The sequence below is a fragment of the Cherax quadricarinatus genome, chromosome 83 (assembly GCF_038502225.1).
Source record: "Cherax quadricarinatus isolate ZL_2023a chromosome 83, ASM3850222v1, whole genome shotgun sequence".
Classification (NCBI taxonomy): Eukaryota; Metazoa; Arthropoda; class Malacostraca; order Decapoda; family Parastacidae; genus Cherax; species Cherax quadricarinatus.
Window position 1 is genome coordinate 19,790,448 of NC_091374.1, and position 22,450 is coordinate 19,812,897.

Consider the following 22,450-nt stretch of genomic DNA (forward strand, 5'->3'; position numbering starts at 1 on the left):
CAGTGGCTACAAGACATACTGTCAGTGGCTACAACATACTGTCAGTGGTTACAAGACATACTGTCAGTGGTTACAAGACATACTGTCAGTGGCTGCAAGACATACTGTCAGTGGCTGCAAGACGTACTGTCAGTGGTTTCAAGACATACTGTCAGTGGCTACAACATACTGTCAGTGGTTACAAGACATACTGTCAGTGGCTACAAGACATACTGTCAGTGGTTACAAGACATACTGTCAGTGGCTGCAAGACATACTGTCAGTGGTTACAAGACATACTGTCAGTGGCTGCAAGACATACTGTCAGTGGTTACAAGACATACTGTCAGTGGTTACAAGACATACTGTCAGTGGCTGCAAGACATACTGTCAGTGGCTACAAGACGTACTGTCAGTGGTTACAAGACATACTGTCAGTGGTTACAAGACATACTGTCAGTGGCTACAAGACATACTGTCAGTGGCTGCGAGACATACTGTCAGTGGTTACAAGACATACTGTCAGTGGTTCCAAGACATACTGTCAGTGGCTACAAGACATACTGTCAGTGGTTACAAGACATACTGTCAGTGGTTACAAGACATACTGTCAGTGGCTACAAGACATACTGTCAGTGGCTGCAAGACATACTGTCACAAGACATGTCAGTGGTTACAAGACATACTGTCAGTGGCTACAAGACATGCAAGACAGACTGTCAGTGGTTACAAGACAGACTGTCAGTGGTTACAAGACAGACTGTCAGTGGTTACAAGACATACTGTCAGTGGTTGCAAGACAGACTGTCAGTGGTTACAAGACATACTGTCAGTGGTTACAAGACGTGCAAGACATACTGTCAGTGGCTACAAGACATACTGTCAGTGGCTGCAAGACAGACTGTCAGTGGCTACAAGACATACTGTCAGTGGCTACAAGACATACTGTCAGTGGCTGCAAGACATACTGTCAATGGTTACAAGACATACTGTCAGTGGCTGCAAGACAGACTGTCAGTGGCTGCAAGACAGACTGTCAGTGGCTGCAAGACATACTGTCAGTGGCTGCAAGACAGACTGTCAGTGGTTACAAGACATACTGTCAGTGGTTGCAAGACAGACTGTCAGTGGCTGCAAGACATACTGTCAGTGGTTACAAGACATACTGTCAGTGGCTGCAAGACAGACTGTCAGTGGCTGCAAGACAGACTGTCAGTGGCTGCAAGACATACTGTCAGTGGCTACAAGACATACTGTCAGTGGCTACAAGTCATACTGTCAGTGGCTACAAGACATACTGTCAGTGGCTGCAAGACAGACTGTCAGTGGTTACAAGACATACTGTCAGTGGCTGCAAGACAGACTGTCAGTGGTTACAAGACATACTGTCAGTGGTTACAAGACATACTGTCAGTGGTTACAAGACATACTGTCAGTGGCTGCAAGACAGACTGTCAGTGGCTGCAAGACATACTGTCAGTGGTTGCAAGACAGACTGTCAGTGGTTACAAGACATACTGTCAGTGGCTGCAAGACATACTGTCAGTGGTTACAAGTCATACTGTCAGTGGCTGCAAGACATACTGTCAGTGGCTACAAGACATACTGTCAGTGGCTGCAAGACATACTGTCAGTGGCTGCAAGACATACTGTCAGTGGCTGCAAGACATACTGTCAGTGGCTACAAGTCATACTGTCAGTGGCTGCAAGTCATACTGTCAGTGGCTGCAAGACATACTGTCAGTTGTTGCAAGAATATATCAATGAATTAAAAGTATCACGTATATTTTTCTCCACGGTTCCAGACATATGAGACATATTTCATATTTCAGCCTCTCACCGAGGCCCTCTTCAACGAACATGAAGCCATTATTACTGAATACCCGTCTTGTCTATAAGATTTAACACCTCCCAGAAATATAATAACAATACACAGATAACCCGGACGTAGGAGAGAGGAGCTTACGATGACGTTCCGGTCCGACTTGGGCCATTTACTAGTCAGTGTGACTTTGTAAATGGTCCAAGAGGACTGAAACTACGTCACGATATTGTGCTTTTTGGTTAAATATAATAATAATAATAATAATAATAATAATAATAATAATAATAATAATAATTATAATAGTAATATTATTATTATTATTATTATTATTATTATTATTATTATTATTATTATTATTATTATTATTATTATTATTATTATTATTATTATTACATTCCTGGCAAGTGTTAAACGTTTAAGGTCAGACACATCTGTCATATTATCAGCTTGCGTGTACTGTATACCCTTATCCAATTCACAGGTAAATAGGTTTACTGTACGTACCTGAAAGAGTTTGCCAGGAGAGGATGTGCGGTAAGGCCTGGAAGAGAAGGAGCCTGCGTAGACGGTGGGAGGAGCTGACACTCCTAGCAAGGGACTCAGGTTCCAGAAGAGGCTCCCTTGAACCTTCATCAGCTCCTCGGCAGGTACCTGGTCTGCCTTGTTCAGCAGGATGCGTGTCTGAGGAAGAGCGTAATGTTGCTGTTACAGTGCTAGTGAAGAGGCGGGGCCAGGAGCTGTAACTCGGCCCCTGCAACCACAACTAGGTGAGTACATACACATCTCTCTAAGGCTGTACAGATATTGTATTTACAACACCACGCAACGTTACATTTCACACCATCAAGTTAGACGACTTTGATGGTGGGGGCGAAACATCGACTGGTGTTTGGGGGAACGTTTATCTCAAAGAAACTATCGACTACATATGGATCATTCGTGTCACCACCAAACACTGAGGGATGCTCACCTCTCATTGTATATACAGTGACTGGTGGTGTTATTAAGATGATTATATTACTACCAGGATGGTGATGGGGCTACTAAGATGGTGATGGGGCTACTAAGATTGAGATGGTGCTACTAAGATGGTGATGGTGCTACTAAGATGGTGATGGTGCTACTAAGATGGTGATGGGGCTACTAAGATGGTGATGGTGCTACTAAGATGGTGATGGTGCTACTAAGATGGTGATGGGGCTACTAAGATGGTGATGGTGCTACTAAGATGGTGATGGTGCTACTAAGATGGTGCTAGTTCAACATCTGCGGAACTAGCACACCTGGTATTAACATCACAGATCAACATCTGCGGAACTAGCACACCTGGTATTAACATCACAGATCAACATCTGCGGAACTAGCACACCTGGTATTAACATCACAGATCAACATCTGCGGAACTAGCACACCTGGTATTAACATCACAGATCAACATCTGCGGAACTAGCACACCTGGTATTTTAACATCACAGATCAGCATCTGCGGAACTAGCACACCTGGTATTAACATCACAGATCAACATCTGCGGAACTAGCACACCTGGTATTTTCACCTCATTCGTAAAACAGTGACTGATACTCCCAGACATTGGACTCAGGTTAGCCCTTTCACAGCTTAGTCAACTTAGTCAACTTAGCCAAAGTTAGTGTACCTGGCCCTCGCGTCCCTTCAGCTGGTCTAAGATGGCCTCAAGTTCGTAACCAGCGTCAAGTTTAGTGTGGTCAAACATGACCAAAATCAGGTCTGCGCGGTCTATGAACCACTGAACCACGTCGTTGAAGGGATAAAGTCGTTCCCCTGGTCGTCTCATCTCCAGGATGCCAGGAGCCTCAACGAACGTCACCTGTAGTAGGATATGTAATTAGTTGAGGAGAAGGGAGTGCTGCAGGCTCGAACCTTAGTTAACTAATAATGAGACAAACATACTTAACTGTACTAACCTTAATGTGTCATATATATATATATATATATATATATATATATATATATATATATATATATATATATATATATATATATATATATATATATATATATATATATATATATATATATATATATAATGTATATTTATAATCAAAATATATTGACTTACCACCTTGAGACCTGAATCCTCGTCAAAAGCTCTTCTTCCAAGAAATTGGACGATAGTGAGTAGGCAGCGAGGTAGACGGTGGTAATTAGACAAAGTAAGGTAGACGGTGGTAATTAGACAGAGGATGGTAGACAGAAGTAGACAAAGGTAGACGATGGAAAGCAGACGAAGGTGGACGCTGGAGACTAGACAGAGGTAGACGCTAGAAAGTAGATGAAGGTATACATTGGAAATCAGACAGAGGGAGGAAACCAGAGAGGTAGACGCTGCTGGAGAGTAGACAGAGAAGGGTAGACGCTGCTTGAGAGTACACATATGAGGGTACACGCTAAAGAGTAGAGAGAGGAAGGTAGACGTTGCTGGAGAGTAGACGCTACAGTAGAGTGGATATAGGGAGGCAGACGCTGGAGAGTAGACAGAGGGAGGTAGACGGTACTGGAGAGTAGACAGCGGAGGGTAGACGGTGCTGAAGAGTAGACAGCGGAGGGTAGACGGTGCTGGAGAGTAGACAGAGTGCACATGCCTAACAGGCTACTGGAGAAGCCTGTTAATTCACCTTCCTCAGCAACCAATTAGGCACGCGCGCCCTGGAGTCCCCTGTGGCAGTAGTCCCCTGTGGCAGTAGTCCAGTGTGGCAGTAGTTCCTTGTTGCAGTAGTCCCTTGTTGTAGTAGTCCCTTGTGGCAGTAGTCCCCTGTGGCAGTAGTTCCCTGTGGCAGTAGTTCCCTGTGGCAGTAGTCCCTTGTTGCAGTAGTCCCTTGTTGCAGTAGTCACTTGTGACAGTAGTCCCCTGTGGCAGTAGTCCCCTGTGGCAGTAGTCCCTTGTTGCAGTAGTCTCTTGTTGCATTAGTCCCCTGTGGCAGTAGTCCCTTGTTGCAGTAGTCCCCTGTGGCAGTAGTCCTCTGTGACAGTAGTCTCAAGTGCCAGTAGTCCCTTGTTGCAGTAGTCCCTTGTTGCAGTAGTAGCTTGTGGCAGTGGTTCTCTATGGCAGTAGTCCCCTGTGGCAGTAGTCCCATGTTGCAGTAGTCCCTTGTTGTAGTAGTCCTTTGTGGCAGTAGTCCCCTGTGGCAGTAGTTCCTTGTTGCAGTAGTCCCTTGTTGCAGTAGTCCCTTGTGGCAGTAGTCCCCTGTGGCAGTAGTTCCCTGTGGCAGTAGTCCCCTGTGGCAGTAGTCCCTTGTTGCAGTAGTATCTTGTTGCAGTAGTCACTTGTGACAGTAGTCCCCTGTGGCAGTAGTCCCCTGTGGCAGTAGTCCCTTGTTGCAGTAGTCTCTTGTGGCATTAGTCCCCTGTGGCAGTAGTCCCTTGTTGCAGTAGCCCCCTGTGGTAGTAGTCCTCTGTGACAGTAGTCTCCAGTGCCAGTAGTCCCTTGTTGCAGTAGTCCCTTGTTGCAGCAGTAGCTTGTGGCAGTAGTTCTCTATGGCAGTAGTCCCCTGTGGCAGTAGTCCCTTGTTGCAGTAGTCCCTTGTTGTAGTAGTCCGCTGTGGCAGTAGTCCGCTGTGGCAGTAGTCCCCTGTGGCAGCAGTCCCCTGTGGCAGTAGTCCCCTGTGGTAGTAGTCCCATGTTGCAGTAGTCCCTTGTGGCATTAGTAGCCTGTGGCAGTAGTCCCATATTGCAGTAGTCCCCTGTGGCAGTAGTCCCCTGTGGCAGTAGTTACTTGCTGCAGTAGTCCATTGTTGCAGTAGTCCCTTGTGGAAGTAGTCCCCTGTGGCAGTAGTTCCCTGTGGCAGTAGTCCCTTGTTGCAGTAGTCACTTGTGGCATTAGTCCCCTGTGGCAGTAGTCCCTTGTTGCAGTAGTCCCCTGTGGCAGTAGTCCTCTGTGGAAGTAGTCTCCAGTGCCAGTAGTCCCTTGTTGCAGTAGTCCCTTGTTGCAGTAGTAGCTTGTGGCAGTAGTTCTCTATGGCAGTAGTCCCCTGTGGCAGTAGTCCCATGTTGCAGTAGTCCCTTGTTGTAGTAGTCCTTTGTGGCAGTAGTCCCCTGTGGCAGTAGTCCCCTGTGGCAGTAGTCCCTTGTTGTAGTAGTCCCTTGTGGCATTAATCCCTTGTGGCAGTAGTCCCTTGTTGCAGTAGTCCCCTGTAGCAGTAGTCCCCTGTGGCAGTAGTCCCCGGTGGCAGTAACCCCTTGTTGCAGTAGTCATTTGTGGCAGTAGTCCCTTGTGGCGGTAGTCCCTTGTTGCAGTAGTCCCTTGTGGCAGTAGTCCCCTGTGGCAGTAGTTCTCCGTGGCAGTAGTCCCCTGTGGCAGTAGTCCCTTGTTGCAGTAGTCCCCTGTGGCAGTAGTCCCCTGTGGCAGTAGTCCCTTGTTGCAGTAGTCCCCTGTGGCAGTAGTCCCCTGTGGCAGTAGTCACCTGTGGCAGTAGTCCCCTGTGACAGTAGTCTCCTGTGACAGTAGTCCCCTGTGGCAGTAGTCCCCTGAGGCAGTAGCCCCCTGTGACAGCAGTTCCCTGTGGCAGTAATCCGCTGGGGCAGTAGTCCCCTGTGGCAGTAGTCCCTTGTTGCAGTAGTCCCTTGTGGCTGTAGTCCCCTGTGGCAGTAGTCCCCCGTGGCAGTAGTTCCCTGTGGCAGTAGTCCCCTGTGACAGTAGTCTCCTGTGACAGTAGTCCCCTGTGGCAGTAGTCCCCTGAGGCAGTAGCCCCCTGTGACAGTAGTTCCCTCTGGCAGTAATCCGCTGTGGCAGTAGTCCTCTATGGCAGTATTCCTTTGTGAAATTAGTCCCCTGTGACAGTAGTCCGCTGTGGCAGTGGTCCTCTGTAGCAGTAGTCCTGTCCTCTGTGGCAGTAGTTCTGTCCTGTGTGGCAGTAGCCCCTTGTGGTAGTAGTCCTGTCCTCTGTAGCAGTAGTCCTGTCCTCTGTGGCAGAAGTGCCCTGTGACAGAAGCCCTGTTCTGTGTGGCAGAAGTGCCCTGTGACAGTAGCCCTGTTCTGTGTGGCAGAAGTGCCCTGTGACAATAGCCCTGTCCTGTCTGGCAGTATTAGTGTCCTCTGTGGCAGTATTCCTGTCCTCTGTGGCAGTAGTTCTGTCCTCTGTGACAGTAGTTCTTTCCTCTGTGGCAGAAGTTCGGTCCTCTGTGGCAGTAGTCCTGTCCTCTGTGACAGTAATTCTGTCCTCTGTGGCAGTAGTTCTGTCCTCTGCGGCAGTATTCCTGTGCTTCGTGACAGTAGTTCTGTCCTCTGTAGCAGTAGTTCTGTCCTCTGCGGCAGTAGTCCTGTCTTGTGTGGCAGTAGTTCCCTGTGGCAGTAGTCCCTTATGGCTTTAGTCCTGTTTTGAGTGGCAGTAGTCCCCTGTAGCTTTAGTCCTGTCTTGTGTGGGAGTAGTTCCCTGTGGCAGTAATCTCCTGTGGCAGTAGTCCCCTGTGGCAGTAGTCCTGTGTAGCAGTAGTCCTGTGTAGCAGTAGTCCCCTGTGGCAGTAGTCCCCTGTGGCAGCAGTCCTGTGTAGCAGTAGTCCCCTGTAGCAGTAGTCCCCTGCAGCTTTAGTCTTGTCATGTGTGGCAGTAGTCCTGTGTGGCAGTAGTCCCCCGTGGCAGAAGTCCTGTGTAGCATTAGTCCCCTGTGGCAGGAAGTCCCATATTGCAGTAGTCCCCTGTGGCAGTAGTCCCCTGTGGCAGTAGTTACTTGCTGCAGTAGTCCCTTGTTGCAGTAGTCCCTTGTGGAAGTAGTCCCCTGTGGCAGTAGTTCCCTGTGGCAGTAGTCCCTTGTTGCAGTAGTCACTTGTGGCATTAGTCCCCTGTGGCAGTAGTCCCTTGTTGCAGTAGTCCCCTGTGGCAGTAGTCCTCTGTGGAAGTAGTCTCCAGTGCCAGTAGTCCCTTGTTGCAGTAGTCCCTTGTTGCAGTAGTAGCTTGTGGCAGTAGTTCTCTATGGCAGTAGTCCCCTGTGGCAGTAGTCCCATGTTGCAGTAGTCCCTTGTTGTAGTAGTCCTTTGTGGCAGTAGTCCCCTGTGGCAGTAGTCCCCTGTGGCAGTAGTCCCTTGTTGTAGTAGTCCCTTGTGGCATTAATCCCTTGTGGCAGTAGTCCCTTGTTGCAGTAGTCCCCTGTAGCAGTAGTCCCCTGTGGCAGTAGTCCCCGGTGGCAGTAACCCCTTGTTGCAGTAGTCATTTGTGGCAGTAGTCCCTTGTGGCGGTAGTCCCTTGTTGCAGTAGTCCCTTGTGGCAGTAGTCCCCTGTGGCAGTAGTTCTCCGTGGCAGTAGTCCCCTGTGGCAGTAGTCCCTTGTTGCAGTAGTCCCCTGTGGCAGTAGTCCCCTGTGGCAGTAGTCCCTTGTTGCAGTAGTCCCCTGTGGCAGTAGTCCCCTGTGGCAGTAGTCACCTGTGGCAGTAGTCCCCTGTGACAGTAGTCTCCTGTGACAGTAGTCCCCTGTGGCAGTAGTCCCCTGAGGCAGTAGCCCCCTGTGACAGCAGTTCCCTGTGGCAGTAATCCGCTGGGGCAGTAGTCCCCTGTGGCAGTAGTCCCTTGTTGCAGTAGTCCCTTGTGGCTGTAGTCCCCTGTGGCAGTAGTCCCCCGTGGCAGTAGTTCCCTGTGGCAGTAGTCCCCTGTGACAGTAGTCTCCTGTGACAGTAGTCCCCTGTGGCAGTAGTCCCCTGAGGCAGTAGCCCCCTGTGACAGTAGTTCCCTCTGGCAGTAATCCGCTGTGGCAGTAGTCCTCTATGGCAGTATTCCTTTGTGACAGTAGTCCCCTGTGACAGTAGTCCGCTGTGGCAGTGGTCCTTTGTAGCAGTAGTCCTGTCCTCTGTGGCAGTAGTTCTGTCCTGTGTGGCATAGCCCCTTGTGGTAGTAGTCCTGTTCTCTGTGGCAGTAGTCCTGTCCTGTGTGGCAGAAGTGCCCTGTGACAGAAGCCCTGTTCTGTGTGGCAGAAGTGCCCTGTGACAGTAGCCCTGTTCTGTGTGGCAGAAGTGCCCTGTGACAATAGCCCTGTCCTGTCTGGCAGTATTAGTGTCCTCTGTGGCAGTATTCCTGTCCTCTGTGGCAGTAGTTCTGTCCTCTGTGGCAGTAGTTCTTTCCTCTGTGGCAGAATTTCGGTCCTCTGTGGCAGTAGTTCTGTCCTCTGTGACAGTAGTTCTGTCCTCTGTGGCAGTAGTTCTGTCCTCTGCGGCAGTATTCCTGTGCTTCGTGACAGTAGTTCTGTCCTCTGTAGCAGTAGTTCTGTCCTCTGCGGCAGTAGTCCTGTCTTGTGTGGCAGTAGTCCCCTGTGGCAGTAGTCCCTTATGGCTTTAGTCCTGTTTTGAGTGGCAGTAGTCCCCTGTAGCTTTAGTCCTGTCTTGTGTGGGAGTAGTTCCCTGTGGCAGTAATCTCCTGTGGCAGTAGTCCCCTGTGGCAGTAGTCCTGTGTAGCAGTAGTCCTGTGTAGCAGTAGTCCCCTGTGGCAGTAGTCCCCTGTGGCAGCAGTCCTGTGTAGCAGTAGTCCCCTGTAGCAGTAGTCCCCTGCAGCTTTAGTCTTGTCATGTGTGGCAGTAGTCCTGTGTGGCAGTAGTCCCCCGTGGCAGAAGTCCTGTGTAGCATTAGTCCCCTGTGGCAGGAAGTCCTGTGTAGCAGTAGTCCCCTGTGGCTTTACTCCTGTCCTGTGTGGCAGTAGTTCCCTGTGACAGTAGTCCCATGTGGTAGTAGTCCTGTGTAGCAGTAGTCCCCTGTGGCAGTAGTTCTGTGTAGCAGTAGTCCCCTGTGGCAGTAATCCTCTGTAGCAGTAGTCCCCTGTGGCAGTAGTCCTGTCTTTTGTAGCAGTAGTCCCCTGTGGCCGTAGTACCCTGTGGCAGTAGTTCCCTGTGACAGTAGTTCTGTGTGGCAGTAGTCCCCTGTGGCAGTAGTCCTGTGTAGCATTATACCCATGTGGCAGGTAGTCCTGTGTAGCAGTAGTTCCCTGTGGCAGTAGTCCCAAGTGACAGTAGTCCTGTGTAGAAGTAGTCCCCTGTAGCAGTAGTCCTGTGTAGCAGTAGTCCTGTGTAGCAGTAGTCCCCTGTGGCAGTAGTCCCCTGTGGCAGTACTTCTGTGTAGCAGTACTCGCCTGTGGCAGGTAGTCCTGTGTAGCAGTAGTCCCCTGTGGCAGTAGTCCCCTGTGACAGTAGTCCTGTGTAGCAGTAGTTCCCTGTGGCAGTAGTCCCATGTGGCAGTAGTCCTGTGTAGCAGTAGTCCCCTGTGGCAGGTAGTCATGTGTAGCAGTAGTCCTCTGGGGCAGTAGTCCCCTGTGGCAGTAGTCCTGTGTAGCAGTAGTCCCCTGTGGCAGTAGTCCTGGGTAGCAGTAGTCCTCTGTGGCAGTAGTCCTCTGTAGCAGTAGTCCCCTGTGGCAGTAGTTCTGTGTAGCAGTAGTCCCCTGTGGCAGGTATTCCTGTGTAGCAGTAGTCCCCTGTGGCAGTAGTCCCCTGTGGCAGTAGTCCCCTATGGCAGTAGTCCTGTGTAGCAGTAGTCCACTGTGGCAGTAGTTCCCTGTGGCAGTAGTCCTGTGTAGCAGTAGTCCCTTGTAGCAGTAGTCCCCTGTGACTTTAGTCATGTCATGTGTTGCAGTAGTTCCCTGTGGCAGTAGTCCCCTGTGGCAGTAGTCCCCTGTGACTTTAGACCTGTCCTGTGTGGCAGTATTCCCCTGTGGCAGTAGTCCCCTGTGACTTTAGTCCTGTCCTGTGTGGCAGTAGTTCCCTGTGGCAGTAGTACCTTGTGGCAGTAGTACCCTGTGACAGTAGTACCCTGTGGCAGTAGTCCGCTGTGGCAGTAGTCCTGTGTAGCAGTAATCCCCTGTGGCAGTAGTCCCCTGTGGCTTTAGTCCTGTCCTGTGTGGCAGTAGTTCCCTGTGGCAGTAGTACCCTGTGGCAGTAGTACCCTGTGGCAGTAGTACCCTGTGGCAGTAGTCCGCTGTGGCAGTAGTCCTGTGTAGCAGTAGTAGCCTGTGGCAGTAGTCCCCTGTGGCTTTAGTCCTGTCCTTCGTGGCAGTAGTTCCCTCTGGAAGTAGTACCCTGTGGCAGTAGTACACTGTGGCAGTAATACCCTGTGGCAGTAGTACCCCGTGGCAGAAGTACCCTGTGGCAGTAGTCCGCTGTGGCAGTAGGCCCCTGTGGTGGTAGTCCTGTGTGGCAGTAGTCCTGTCATGTGTGGCAGTAGTCCCCTGTGGAAGCAGTCCTGTCATGTGTGGCAGTAGTCCTCTGTGGCAGTAGTCCTCTGTAGCAGTAGTCCTCTGTGGCAGAAGTCCTCTGTAGCAGTAGTCCCCTGTGGCAATAGTCCTGTCATGTGTGGCAGTAGTCCCCTGTGGCAGTAGTCCTGTCATGTGTGGCAGTAGTCCCCTGTGGCAGTAGTCCTGTCATGTGTGGCAGTAGTCCCTTGTGGCAGTAGTCCTGTCATGTGTGGCAGTAGTCCCTTGTAACAGTAGTCCTGTCATGTGTGGCAGTAGTCCCCTGTGGCAGTAGTCCTGTCATGTGTGGCAGTAGTCCCCTGTGGCAGTAGTCCTGTCATGTGTGGCAGTAGTCCCCTGTGGCAGTAGTCCTGTCATGTGTGGCAGTAGTCCTGCCATGTGTGGCAATAGTCCCCTGTGGAAGCAGTCCTGTCATGTGTGGCAGTAGTCCCTTGTGGCAGTAGTCCTGTCATGTGTGGCAGTAGTCCCTTGTGGCAGTAGTCCTGTCATGTGTGGCAGTAGTCCCTTGTGGCAGCAGTCCTGTCATGTGTGGCAGTAGTCCCCTGTGGCAGCAGTCCTGTCACGAGTGGCAGTAGTCCCTTGTGGCAGTAGTCCTGTCATGTGTGGCAGTAGTCCCTTGTGGCAGTAGTCCTGTCATGTGTGGCAGTAGTCCCTTGTGGCAGTAGTCATGTCATGTGTGGCAGTAGTCCCTTGTGGCAGCAGTCCTGTCATGTGTGACAGTAGCCCCTTGTGGCAGCAGTCCTGTCATGTGTGGCAGTAGTCCCTTGTGGCAGTAGTCTTGTCATGTGTGGCAGTAGTCCCCTGTGGCAGCAGTCCTGTCATGTGTGGCAGTAGTCCCCTGTGGCAGCAGTCCTGTCATGTGTGGCAGTAGTCCCTTGTGGCAGCAGTCCTGTCATGTGTGGCAGTAGTCCCTTGTGGCAGCATTCGTGTCATGTGTGGCAGTAGTCCCTTGTGGCAGTAGTCCTGTCATGTGTGGCAGTAGTCCCCTGTGGCAGTAGTCCTGTCATGTGTGGTAGTAGTCCCCTGTGGCAGTAGTCCTGTCATGTGTGGCAGTAGTCCCCTGTGGCAGTAGTCCTCCCATGTGTGGCAGTAGTCCCCTTGTGGCAGTAGTCCTGTCATGTGTGGCAGTAGTCCCTTGTGGCAGTAGTCCTGTCATGTGTGGCAGTAGTCCCTTGTGGCAGTAGTCCTGTCATGTGTGACAGTAGTCCCCTGTGGCAGTAGTCCTGTCATGTGTGGTAGTAGTCCCCTGTGGCAGCAGTCCTGTCATGTGTGGCAGTAGCCCCTTGTGGCAGTAGTCCTGTCATGTGTGGCAGTAGTCCCCTGTGGCAGTAGTCCTGTCATATGTGGCAGTAGTCCCCTGTGGCAGTAGTCCTCTCATGTGTGGCAGTAGTCCCTTGTGGCAGTAGTCCTGTCATGTGTGGCAGTAGTTCCTTGTGGCAGTAGTCCTGTCATGTGTGGCAGTAGTCCCTTGTGGCAGTAGTCCTGTCAAGTGTGGCAGTAGTCCCCTGTGGCAGTAGTCATGTCATGTGTGGCAGTAGTCCTTTGTGGCAGCAGTCCTGTCATGTGTGGCAGTAGTCCCTTGTGGCAGCAGTCCTGTCATGTGTGGCAGTAGTCCCTTGTGGCAGTAGTCTTGTCATGTGTGGCAGTAGTCCCCTGTGGCAGCAGTCCTGTCATGTGTGGCAGTAGTCCCCTGTGGCAGCAGTCATGTCATGTGTGGCAGTAGTCCCTTTTGGCAGTAGTCCTGTCATGTGTGGCAGTAGTCCCTTGTGGCAGCAGTCCTGTCATGTGTGGCAGTAGTCCCTGTGGCAGCAGTCCTGTCATGTGTGGTAGTAGTCCCTTGTGGCAGTAGTCCTGTCATGTGTGGTAGTAGTCCTTTGTGGCAGTAGTCCTGTCATGTGTGGCAGTAGTCCCCTGTGGCAGCAGTCCTGTCATGTGTGGCAGTAGTCCCCTGTGGCAGCAGTCCTGTCATGTGTGGCAGTAGTCCCTTTTGGCAGTAGTCCTGTCATGTGTGGCAGTAGTCCCTTGTGGCAGCAGTCCTGTCATGTGTGGCAGTAGTCCCTGTGGCAGCAGTCCTGTCATGTGTGGCAGTAGTCCCTTGTGGCAGTAGTCCTGTCATGTGTGGTAGTAGTCCCCTGTGGTAGTAGTCCTGTCATGTGTGGCAGTAGTCCCCTGTGGCAGTAGTCCTGTCATGTGTGGCAGTAGTCCCCTGTGGCAGTAGTCCTGTCATGTGTGGCAGTAGTCCCCTTGTGGCAGTAGTCCTGTCATGTGTGGCAGTAGCCCCTTGTGGCAGTAGTCCTGTCATGTGTGGCATTAGCCCCTTGTGGCAGTAGTCCTGTCATGTGTGGCAGTAGTCCCTTGTGGCTGTAGTCCTGTCATGTGTGGCAGTAGTCCCCTGTGGCAGGAGTCCTGTCATGTGTGGCAGTAGCCCCTTGTGGCAGTAGTCCTGTCATGTGTGGCAGTAGTCCCTTGTGGCAGTAGTCCTGTCATGTGTGACAGTAGTCCCTTGTGGCAGTAGTCCTGTCATGTGTGACAGTAGTCCCTTGTGGCAGTAGTCCTTTCATGTGTGGCAGTAGCCCCTTGTGGCAGTAGTCCTGTCATGTGTGGCAGTAGCCCCTTGTGGCAGTAGTCCTGTTATGTGTGGCAGTAGTCCCTTGTGGCAGTAGTCCTGTCATGTGTGACAGTAGTCCCTTGTTGCAGTAGTCCTGTCATGTGTGGCTGTAGTCCCTTGTGGCAGTAGTCCTGTCATGTGTGACAGTAGTCCCTTGTGGCAGTAGTCCTGTCATGTGTGACAGTAGTCCCTTGTGGCAGTAGTCCTGTCATGTGTGACAGTAGCCCCTTGTGGCAGTAGTCCTGTTATGTGTGGCAGTAGTCCCTTGTGGCAGTAGTGCTGTTATGTGTGGCAGTAGTCCCTTGTGGCAGTAGTCCTGTCATGTGTTGCAGTAGTCCCTTGTGGCAGTAGTCCTGTCATGTGTTGCAGTAGTCCCTTGTGGCAGCAGTCCTGTCATGTGTGGCAGTAGACCCTTGTGGCAGTAGTCCTGTCATGTGTGACAGTAGCCCCTTGTGGCAGTAGTCCTGTTATGTGTGGCAGTAGTCCCTTGTGGCAGTAGTCCTGTCATGTGTGGCAGTAGTCCCTTGTGGCAGTAGTCCTGTCATGTGTGGCAGTAGTCCCCTGTGGCAGCAGTCCTGTCATGTGTGGCAGTAGTCCCCTGTGGCAGTAGTCCTGTCATGTGTGGCAGTAGTCCCTTGTGGCAGTAGTCCTGTCATGTGTGGCAGTAGTCCCTTGTGGCAGTAGTCATGTCATGTGTGGCAGTAGTCCCTTGTGGCAGCAGTCCTGTCATGTGTGGCAGTAGTCCCTTGTGGCAGCAGTCCTGTCATGTGTGGCAGTAGTCCCTTGTGGCAGTAGTCTTTTCATTTGTGGCAGTAGTCCCCTGTGGCAGCAGTCCTGTCATGTGTGGCAGTAGTCCCCTGTGGAAGCAGTCCTGTCATGTGTGGCAGTAGTCCCTTGTGGCAGCAGTCCTGTCATGTGTGGCAGTAGTCCCTGTGGCAGCAGTCCTGTCATGTGTGGCAGTAGTCCCTTGTGGCAGTAGTCCTGTCAAGTGTGGTAGTAGTCCCCTGTGGTAGTAGTCCTGTCATGTGTGGCAGTAGGCCCCTGTGGCAGTAGTCCTGTCATGTGTGGCAGTAGTCCCGTCATGTGTGGCAGTAGTCCCCTGTGGCAGTAGTCCTGTCATGTGTGGCAGTAGTCCCCTTGTGGCAGTAGTCCTGTCATGTGTGGCAGTAGTCCCTTGTGGCAGTAGTCCTGTCATGTGTGACAGTAGTCCCTTGTGGCAGTAGTCCTGTCATGTGTGGTAGTAGTCCCCTTTGGCAGCAGTCCTGTCATGTGTGTCAGCAGCCCCTTGTGGCAGTAGTCCTATCATGTGTGGCAGTAGCCCCTTGTGGCAGTAGTCCTGTCATGTGTGGCAGTAGCCCCTTGTGGCAGTAGTCCTGTCATGTGTGGCAGTAGTCCCTTGTGGCAGTAGTCCTGTCATGTGTGACAGTAGTCCCTTGTGGCAGTAGTCCTGTCATGTGTGGCAGTAGCCCCTTGTGGCAGTAGTCCTGTCATGTGTGGCAGTAGTCCTGTCATGTGTGGCAGTAGTCCCTTGTGGCAGTAGTCCTGTCATGTGTGACAGTAGTCCCTTGTGGCAGTAGTCCTGTCATGTGTGGCAGTAGCCCCTTGTGGCAGCAGTCCTGTCATGTGTGACAGTAGTCCCTTGTGGCAGTAGTCCTGTCATGTGTGGCAGTAGCCCCTTGTGGCAGCAGTCCTGTCATGTGTGGCAGTAGCCCCTTGTGGCAGCAGTCCTGTCATGTGTGGCAGTAGTCCTGTCATGTGTTGTAGTAGTCCCTTGTGGCAGCAGTCCTGTCATGTGTGGCAGTAGTCCCTTGTGGCAGTAGTCCTGTCATGTGTTGCAGTAGTCCCTTGTGGCAGTAGTCCTGTCATGTGTGGCAGTAGTCCTGTCATGTGTTGCAGTAGTCCCTTGTGGCAGTAGTCCTGTCATGTGTTGCAGTAGTCCCTTGTGGCAGCAGTCCTGTCATGTGTTGCAGTAGTCCCTTGTGGCAGCAGTCCTGTCATGTGTGGCAGTAGTCCTGTCATGTGTTGCAGTAGTCCCTTGTGGCAGTAGTCCTGTCATGTGTTGCAGTAGTCCCTTGTGGCAGCAGTCCTGTCATGTGTTGCAGTAGTCCCTTGTGGCAGCAGTCCTGTCATGTGTGGCAGTAGTCCTGTCATGTGTTGCAGTAGTCCCTTGTGGCAGTAGTCCTGTCATGTGTTGCAGTAGTCCCTTGTGGCAGCAGTCCTGTCATGTGTTGCAGTAGTCCCTTGTGGCAGTAGTCCTGTCATGTGTGGCAGTAGTCCTGTCATGTGTTGCAGTAGTCCCTTGTGGCAGTAGTCCTGTCATGTGTGGCAGTAGTCCCTTGTGGCAGTAGTCCTGTCATGTGTGGCAGTAGCCCCTTGTGGCAGCAGTCCTGTCATGTGTGGTAGCAGTCTTTCACATTTAATCTCAGCCTGGGCAAGAGATATTAATGTTTTTAATGTTTTGTGAACATCTCTGAGGTATCTTGTACAACATCAACATCTTGGTGTTTAGTGGTTCCTGAAATTAAGACACATGTGCAACATCTGGGTATCTTTATTGTAGACGTTTCGCCATCCAGTGGCTTTTTCAATACAAATTCCAGGACATAACTTGAAGACAGGAGAACTATGTACAGAAGATGAGGTAATCAGTCCCTCAACCTAGCAGTAGGTGCGAAGAGCACCGTAGTCGTGGAGATTCTGAAGCAGAAGCAAGGCGCCTGACGCTTATATAGTTACTTCAGGTGGAAATGCTTCTGCTTCAGAATCTCCACGACTATGGTGCTCTTCGCACCTACTGCTAGGTTGAGCCACTGATTACCTCATCTTCTGTACATAGTTCTACTGTCTTCAAGTTATGTCCTGGAATTTGTATTGAAAAAGCTACTGGATGGCGGAACGTCTACAATGAAGATACCCAGATGTTGTACGTGTGTCTTAATTTCATCTTGTCGGTATTGTATACCATTCTTGTACAGTGGTTCCTGGTACAACATATTGGTGTTTAATGGTTCCTGGTACAACATATTGGTGTTTAGTGGTTCCTGGTACAACATATTGGTGTTTAGTGGTTCCTGGTACAACGCTTTGGTGTTTAGTGGTTCCTGGTACAATATCTTGGTGTTTAGTTGTTCCTGGTACAACATCTTGGTGTTTAGTGGTTCCTGGTATAAAATCTTCGTGTTTAGTGTTTCTTGGTATAATACCTTGGTGTTAATGGTTCCTGGTACAACACCTTGGTGTTTAGTGGTTCCTGGTACAACACCTTGGTGTTTAGTGGTTCCTGGTACAACACCTTGGTGTTTAGTGGTTCCTGGTACAACACCTTGGTGTTTAGTTGTTCCTGGTACAACACCTTGGTGTTTAGTGGTTCCTGGTACAACACCTTGGTGTTTAGTGGTTCCTGGTACAACACCTTGGTGTTTAGTGGTTCCTGGTACAACACCTTGGTGTTAATGGTTCCTGGTACAACATCTTGGTGTTTAGTGGTTCCTGGTACACCACCTTGGTGTTAATGGTTCCTGGTACAACGTCTTTGTGTTCAGTGGTTCCTGGTACAACACTTTGGTGTCTATTGGGTCTAATACAGTATTTTATTATTCAAAATTTCTTTCGTACTGCGTCTTGTCACTTGTTGTTTTATTCAGTGCAAGTGTCTTAGTTATCCGGAGTTCGTCTTAAGTATACAACTCTTTCTTCGTTAGGTATCACCGGTAAGTCTCCGGGTCTTCAGCAGGTGAGTGTTCCTCATGAATCCTCGTCAGTAATTTGCCTGGTCTTCTCCTTGTGAATCTTGGCATAAGTCTGTTAACATATTCCCTTCTCATGTTAAATGCCACGTTAAACGTGATAAATTGGTTGTGCTAAAGCAAGGAGTCATTGCTCTCGTGATATTTCTTGCATAAAATTTAGCTCTCGTAAAGGAAGAATTAGCATTACAAAAGAGACGAGGAACCTTCAACTGTCTGGTTCTGGTGAGTTAGTGTGCTTTCAAGCTGGTGACTTCCGGTACCCGCACCAGTCACCAGGCTGACTGTGGCTTCCTGAAGTTGGTGATGGTCGTGGCAGAGACTTCGAAGGAATGTTTGCTATGTACCAGTAATTACTTTTATTCTTTTATTTACGTTTTGAAAGGGTGACAATTAGTTCAAATAATGCATAACTTGTATGGCCGACCTAATATTTAATTTTAAATAAGATTCAAAATCGATCCCAATCTTCGAGAACTTTCTGTTTAATTCAATTATATTTGACTATTCTTAATTTTATCCAATGACAGAAGCAAGAATACTATGGTTTTTAATAAGTTAAGTATAACAAGGCAGGTACTTACCTTCTTAAGAAGAGGACTTTTGAGAGCCTTGCCCTGGAGTTGGTCGATGAAGTTCTGTCCGAACTTCTGGAGCGAGGCGAAGGACCAGTGAGCGCTGAGGTCAGTGCCGTCAAGTTCGGTGTCTTTCTCCCCGAACTGCACCACCCGGAACACCCCGTGGCTGGGCGGCGTACCTGTAACACAGCCCAGGTTGACCTCCTCCTTACTTTGTTATCTGGCTAGTTAGTTTACTTTATCCTAGCCTTCCTATCTTCCCTCTCTACTTTCCTTCTCGTTACCTGGCTAATTTCTACACTTTCTTCTTGCCTTTTTTACGTTCCCTCTCACTGCCTTTTAAACCACGTCATTTTCTCTAGTTTTCTTAGCGTCACTTTCTACCAATACTCTTATTACCTTGTTAGTAACACTCTTTTCTTCCGTTCTTCTTACCTTCCTCTTCACTATTTTCTTCTATCCTCCTATCTTCCCTTATCCAGGTATCCTCTTCCTCCCCTCTCATCGTCTCGTTTCTTACCCCTCATTCCAGTAACGGACCAACATTTTCGGGACCGTGAAGCTTACACTGTTATGGTCACCTTCACAACCAGCAATGGCTACCCTACATGATACTTTAATAACCTTTTAAATTTTATTTATCTATTATTTGGTATTGAATTATATTATATTAATAACATTATTATTTGTAAACACCCCATCTCACCCAGTAGACCCAAAATTTTTAAGCAATGTTGACTAAAGTCGCTTCTTGGGCCCCTCCGGGGCGTAAGTTCCCCCGTCTTCTTAAGAGACACGTAAGTTCCCCCGTCTTCTTAAGAGACACGTAAGTTGCCCCGTCTTCTTAAGAGACACGTAAGTTCCCCCGTCTTCTTAAGAGACACGTAAGTTCCCCCGTCTTCTTAAGAGACACGTAAGTTCCCCCGTCTTCTTAAGAGACACGTAAGTTCCCCCGTCTTCTTAAGAGACACGTAAGTTTCCCCGTCTTCTTAAGAGACACGTAAGTTGAGACACCCCCGTCTTCTTAAGTCTTCTTAAGAGACACGTAAGTTCCCCCGTCTTCTTAAGAGACACGTAAGTTCCCCCGTCTTCTTAAGAGACACGTAAGTTCCCCCGTCTTCTTAAGAGACACGTAAGTTCCCCCGTCTTCTTAAGAGACACGTAAGTTCCCCCGTCTTCTTAAGAGACACGTAAGTTCCCCCGTCTTCTTAAGAGACACGTAAGTTCCCCCGTCTTCTTAAGAGACACGTAAGTTCCCCCGTCTTCTTAAGAGACACGTAAGTTCCCCCGTCTTCTTAAGAGACACGTAAGCTCCCCCGTCTTCTTAAGAGACACGTAAGTTCCCCCGTCTTCTTAAGAGACACGTAAGTTCCCCCGTCTTCTTAAGAGACACGTAAGTTCCCCAGTCTTCTTAAGAGACACGTAAGTTCCCCCGTCTTCTTAAGAGACACGTAAGTTCCCCCGTCTTCTTAAGAGACACGTAAGTTCCCCCGTCTTCTTAAGAGGCACGTAAGTTCCCCCGTCTTCTAATATCACGTTTATTTTCCCACTATAATCTACCTCGCCCATAATTACTATCACATTTTCTTTGTCTGTTTCGTAAAGTGAAGTCCAGGATCTTTACTTAATTCTTGGTATAACTTAACAAATCTTTGAGGACAAATATGTTGCAGAGGTTGCAAAGACCCTGGACTTCACCTTACGAAACAGAGAAAACAAGGTAGATTATAGTGGAAAAATTAAGCTTAAGAGGCACTTACGTGCCTCTCAAGCTTCATAAGCATCACAGTGGCTCTCCTCCTGCCTCTTTCTTCTTGACTCACCTTTCCTATCATCTCACAACTAGCACACAGTAGCTGCAAAAGCTCACCTAGGATTGCACTTTCTGAAATTTAGAAGTCCGAGTTTATACTCTCCGTGGAGTATGGTCATAGCTGGGCAAGAGTCACTGATTACAGTGAGGTCGGTGTCTGATGTGGTTGTGTGGTGAATGTCTGCTGTGACTGTGTGGTGAATGTCTGCTGTGACTGTGTGGTGAATGTCTGCTGTGACTGTGTGGTGAATGTCTGCTGTGACTGTGTGGTGAATGTCTGCTGTGACTGTGTGGTGAATGTCTGCTGTGACTGTGTGGTGAATGTCTGCTGTGACTGTGTGGTGAATGTCTGCTGTGACTGTGTGGTGAATGTCTGCTGTGACTGTGTGGTGAATGTCTGCTGTGACTGTGTGGTGAATGTCTGCTGTGACTGTGTGGTGAATGTCTGCTGTGACTGTGTGGTGAATGTCTGCTGTGACTGTGTGGTGAATGTCTGCTGTGACTGTGTGGTGAATGTCTGCTGTGACTGTGTGGTGAATGTCTGCTGTGACTGTGTGGTGAATGTCTGCTGTGACTGTGTGGTGAATGTCTGCTGTGACTGTGTGGTGAATGTCTGCTGTGACTGTGTGGTGAATTTCTGCTGTGACTGTGTGGTGAATGTCTGCTGTGACTGTGTGGTGAATGTCTGCTGTGACTGTGTGGTGAATGTCTGCTGTGACTGTGTGGTGAATGTCTGCTGTGACTGTGTGGTGAATGTCTGCTGTGACTGTGTGGTGAATGTCTGCTATGACTGTGTGGTGAATGTCTGCTGTGACTGTGTGGTGAATGTCTGCTGTGACTGTGTGGTGAATGTCTGCTGTGACTGTGTGGTGAATGTCTGCTGTGACTGTGTGGTGAATGTCTGCTGTGACTGTGTGGTGAATGTCTGCTGTGACTGTGTGGGGAATGTCTGCTGTGACTGTGTGGTGAATGTCTGCTCTGACTGTGTGGTGAATGTCTGCTGTGACTGTGTGGTGAATGTCTGCTGTGACTGTGTGGTGAATGTCTGCTCTGACTGTGTGGTGAATGTCTGCTGTGACTATGTGGTGAATGTCTGCTGTGACTGTGTGGTGAATGTCTGCTGTGACTGTGTGGTGAATGTCTGCTGTGACTGTGTGGTGAATGTCTGCAGTAACTGTGTGGTGAATGTCTGCTGTGACTATGTGGTGAATGTCTGCTGTGACTGTGGTGAATGTCTGCTGTGGCTGTGTGGTGAATGTCTGCTGTGACTGTGTGGTGAATGTCTGCTGTGACTGTGTGGTGAATGTCTGCTGTGACTGTGTGATGAATGTCTGCTGTGACTGTGTGGTGAATGTCTGCTGTGACTGTGGTGAATGTCTGCTGTGGCTGTGTGGTGAATGTCTGCAGTAACTGTGTGGTAAATGTCTGCTGTGACTATGTGGTGAATGTCTGCAGTAACTGTGTGGTGAATGTCTGCTGTGACTGTGTTGTGAATGTCTGCTGTGACTGTGTGGTGAATGTCTGCAGTAACTGTGTGGTGAATGTCTGCTGTGACTGTGTTGTGAATGTCTGCTGTGACTGTGTGGTGAATGTCTGCTCTGACTAGGTGGTGAATTTCTATTGTGACTGTGTGGTAAATGTCTGCTGTGACTGTCTGGTGAATGTCTGTTGTGACTATTTGGTGAATGTCTACAGTAACTGTGTGGTGAATGTCTGCTGTGACTATGTGGTGAATGTCTGCTGTGACTATGTGGTGAATGTCTGTTGTGACTTTGTGGTGAATGTCTGCTGTTACTATGTGGCGAATGTCTGTTGTGACTGTGTGGTGAATGTCTGCTGTGACTATGTGGTGAATGTCTGCTGTGACTATGTGGTGAATGTCTGTTGTGACTTTGTGGTGAATGTCTGCTGTGACTGTGGTGAATGTCTGTTGTGACTGTCATTCTCACATACAACAATGAGCGGAGGGTCTGCTGTAGCAACACACACAACAGTGAGCAGTGTCTGCTGTAGAAATACACATAACAGTAAGGGGGAGGGTCTGCTGTAGCAACACTGACACAGTGTGCAGTGTCTGCCGCAGAAACACGCAACATTGAGCAGTGTCCTCTGTAGCAACACACACACGAGAGTGAACAGTGTCTGCTATAGCAATACACACAACAGTGTGCAGTGTCTGCCGTAGCAACACGCACATAACAATGTGCAGTGTCTGCTGTAGGAGCACACAAATGTGTAGTGTCTGCTGGAGAAACACATAACATTAAGCAGTGTCTGCTGGAGAAACACACAACATTGAGCAGTGTCTGCTGTAGCAACACACAAATGTGTAATGTCTGCTGTAGCAACACACAAGTGTGCACTATCTGCAGTAGCAACACACAAGTGTGCAGTGTCTGCTGTAGTAACACACAAGTGTGCAAGATCTGCTGTAGCAACACACAAGTGTGCAGTGTCTGCTGTAGTAACACACAAGTGTGCAGTGTCTGCTGTAGTAACACACAAGTGTGCAATGTCTGCTGAAGCAACACGCAAGTGTGCAATGTCTGCTGAAGCAACACGCAAGTGTGCAATGTCTGCTGTAGCAACACAAAAGCGTGCAGTGTCTGCTGTAGTAACGCACAAGTGTGCAATGTCTGCTGTAGTAACACACAAGTGTGCAAGATCTGTTGTAGTAACACACAAATGTGCAGTGTCTGCTGTAGCAA

General features: G+C 49.6%; 1 protein-coding gene across 6 annotated transcripts in view; it reads right to left on the minus strand.

Annotated features, from left to right (window-relative positions):
• LOC128702237 (uncharacterized) overlaps window positions 1–22,450 on the minus strand; it is a 497,274-nt gene that overhangs the window by 60,808 nt on the left and 414,016 nt on the right. For all 6 annotated transcript variants that reach the window (XM_070102897.1, XM_070102896.1, XM_070102893.1 and 3 more), the window contains 3 exons: window positions 17,936–18,108; window positions 3,460–3,651; window positions 2,309–2,485 (listed from right to left, as the gene is read on the minus strand). In XM_070102897.1, the coding sequence (XP_069958998.1) occupies window positions 2,309–2,485; window positions 3,460–3,651; window positions 17,936–18,108 (542 nt within the window). The remainder of the gene's footprint in view (window positions 1–2,308; window positions 2,486–3,459; window positions 3,652–17,935; window positions 18,109–22,450) is intronic.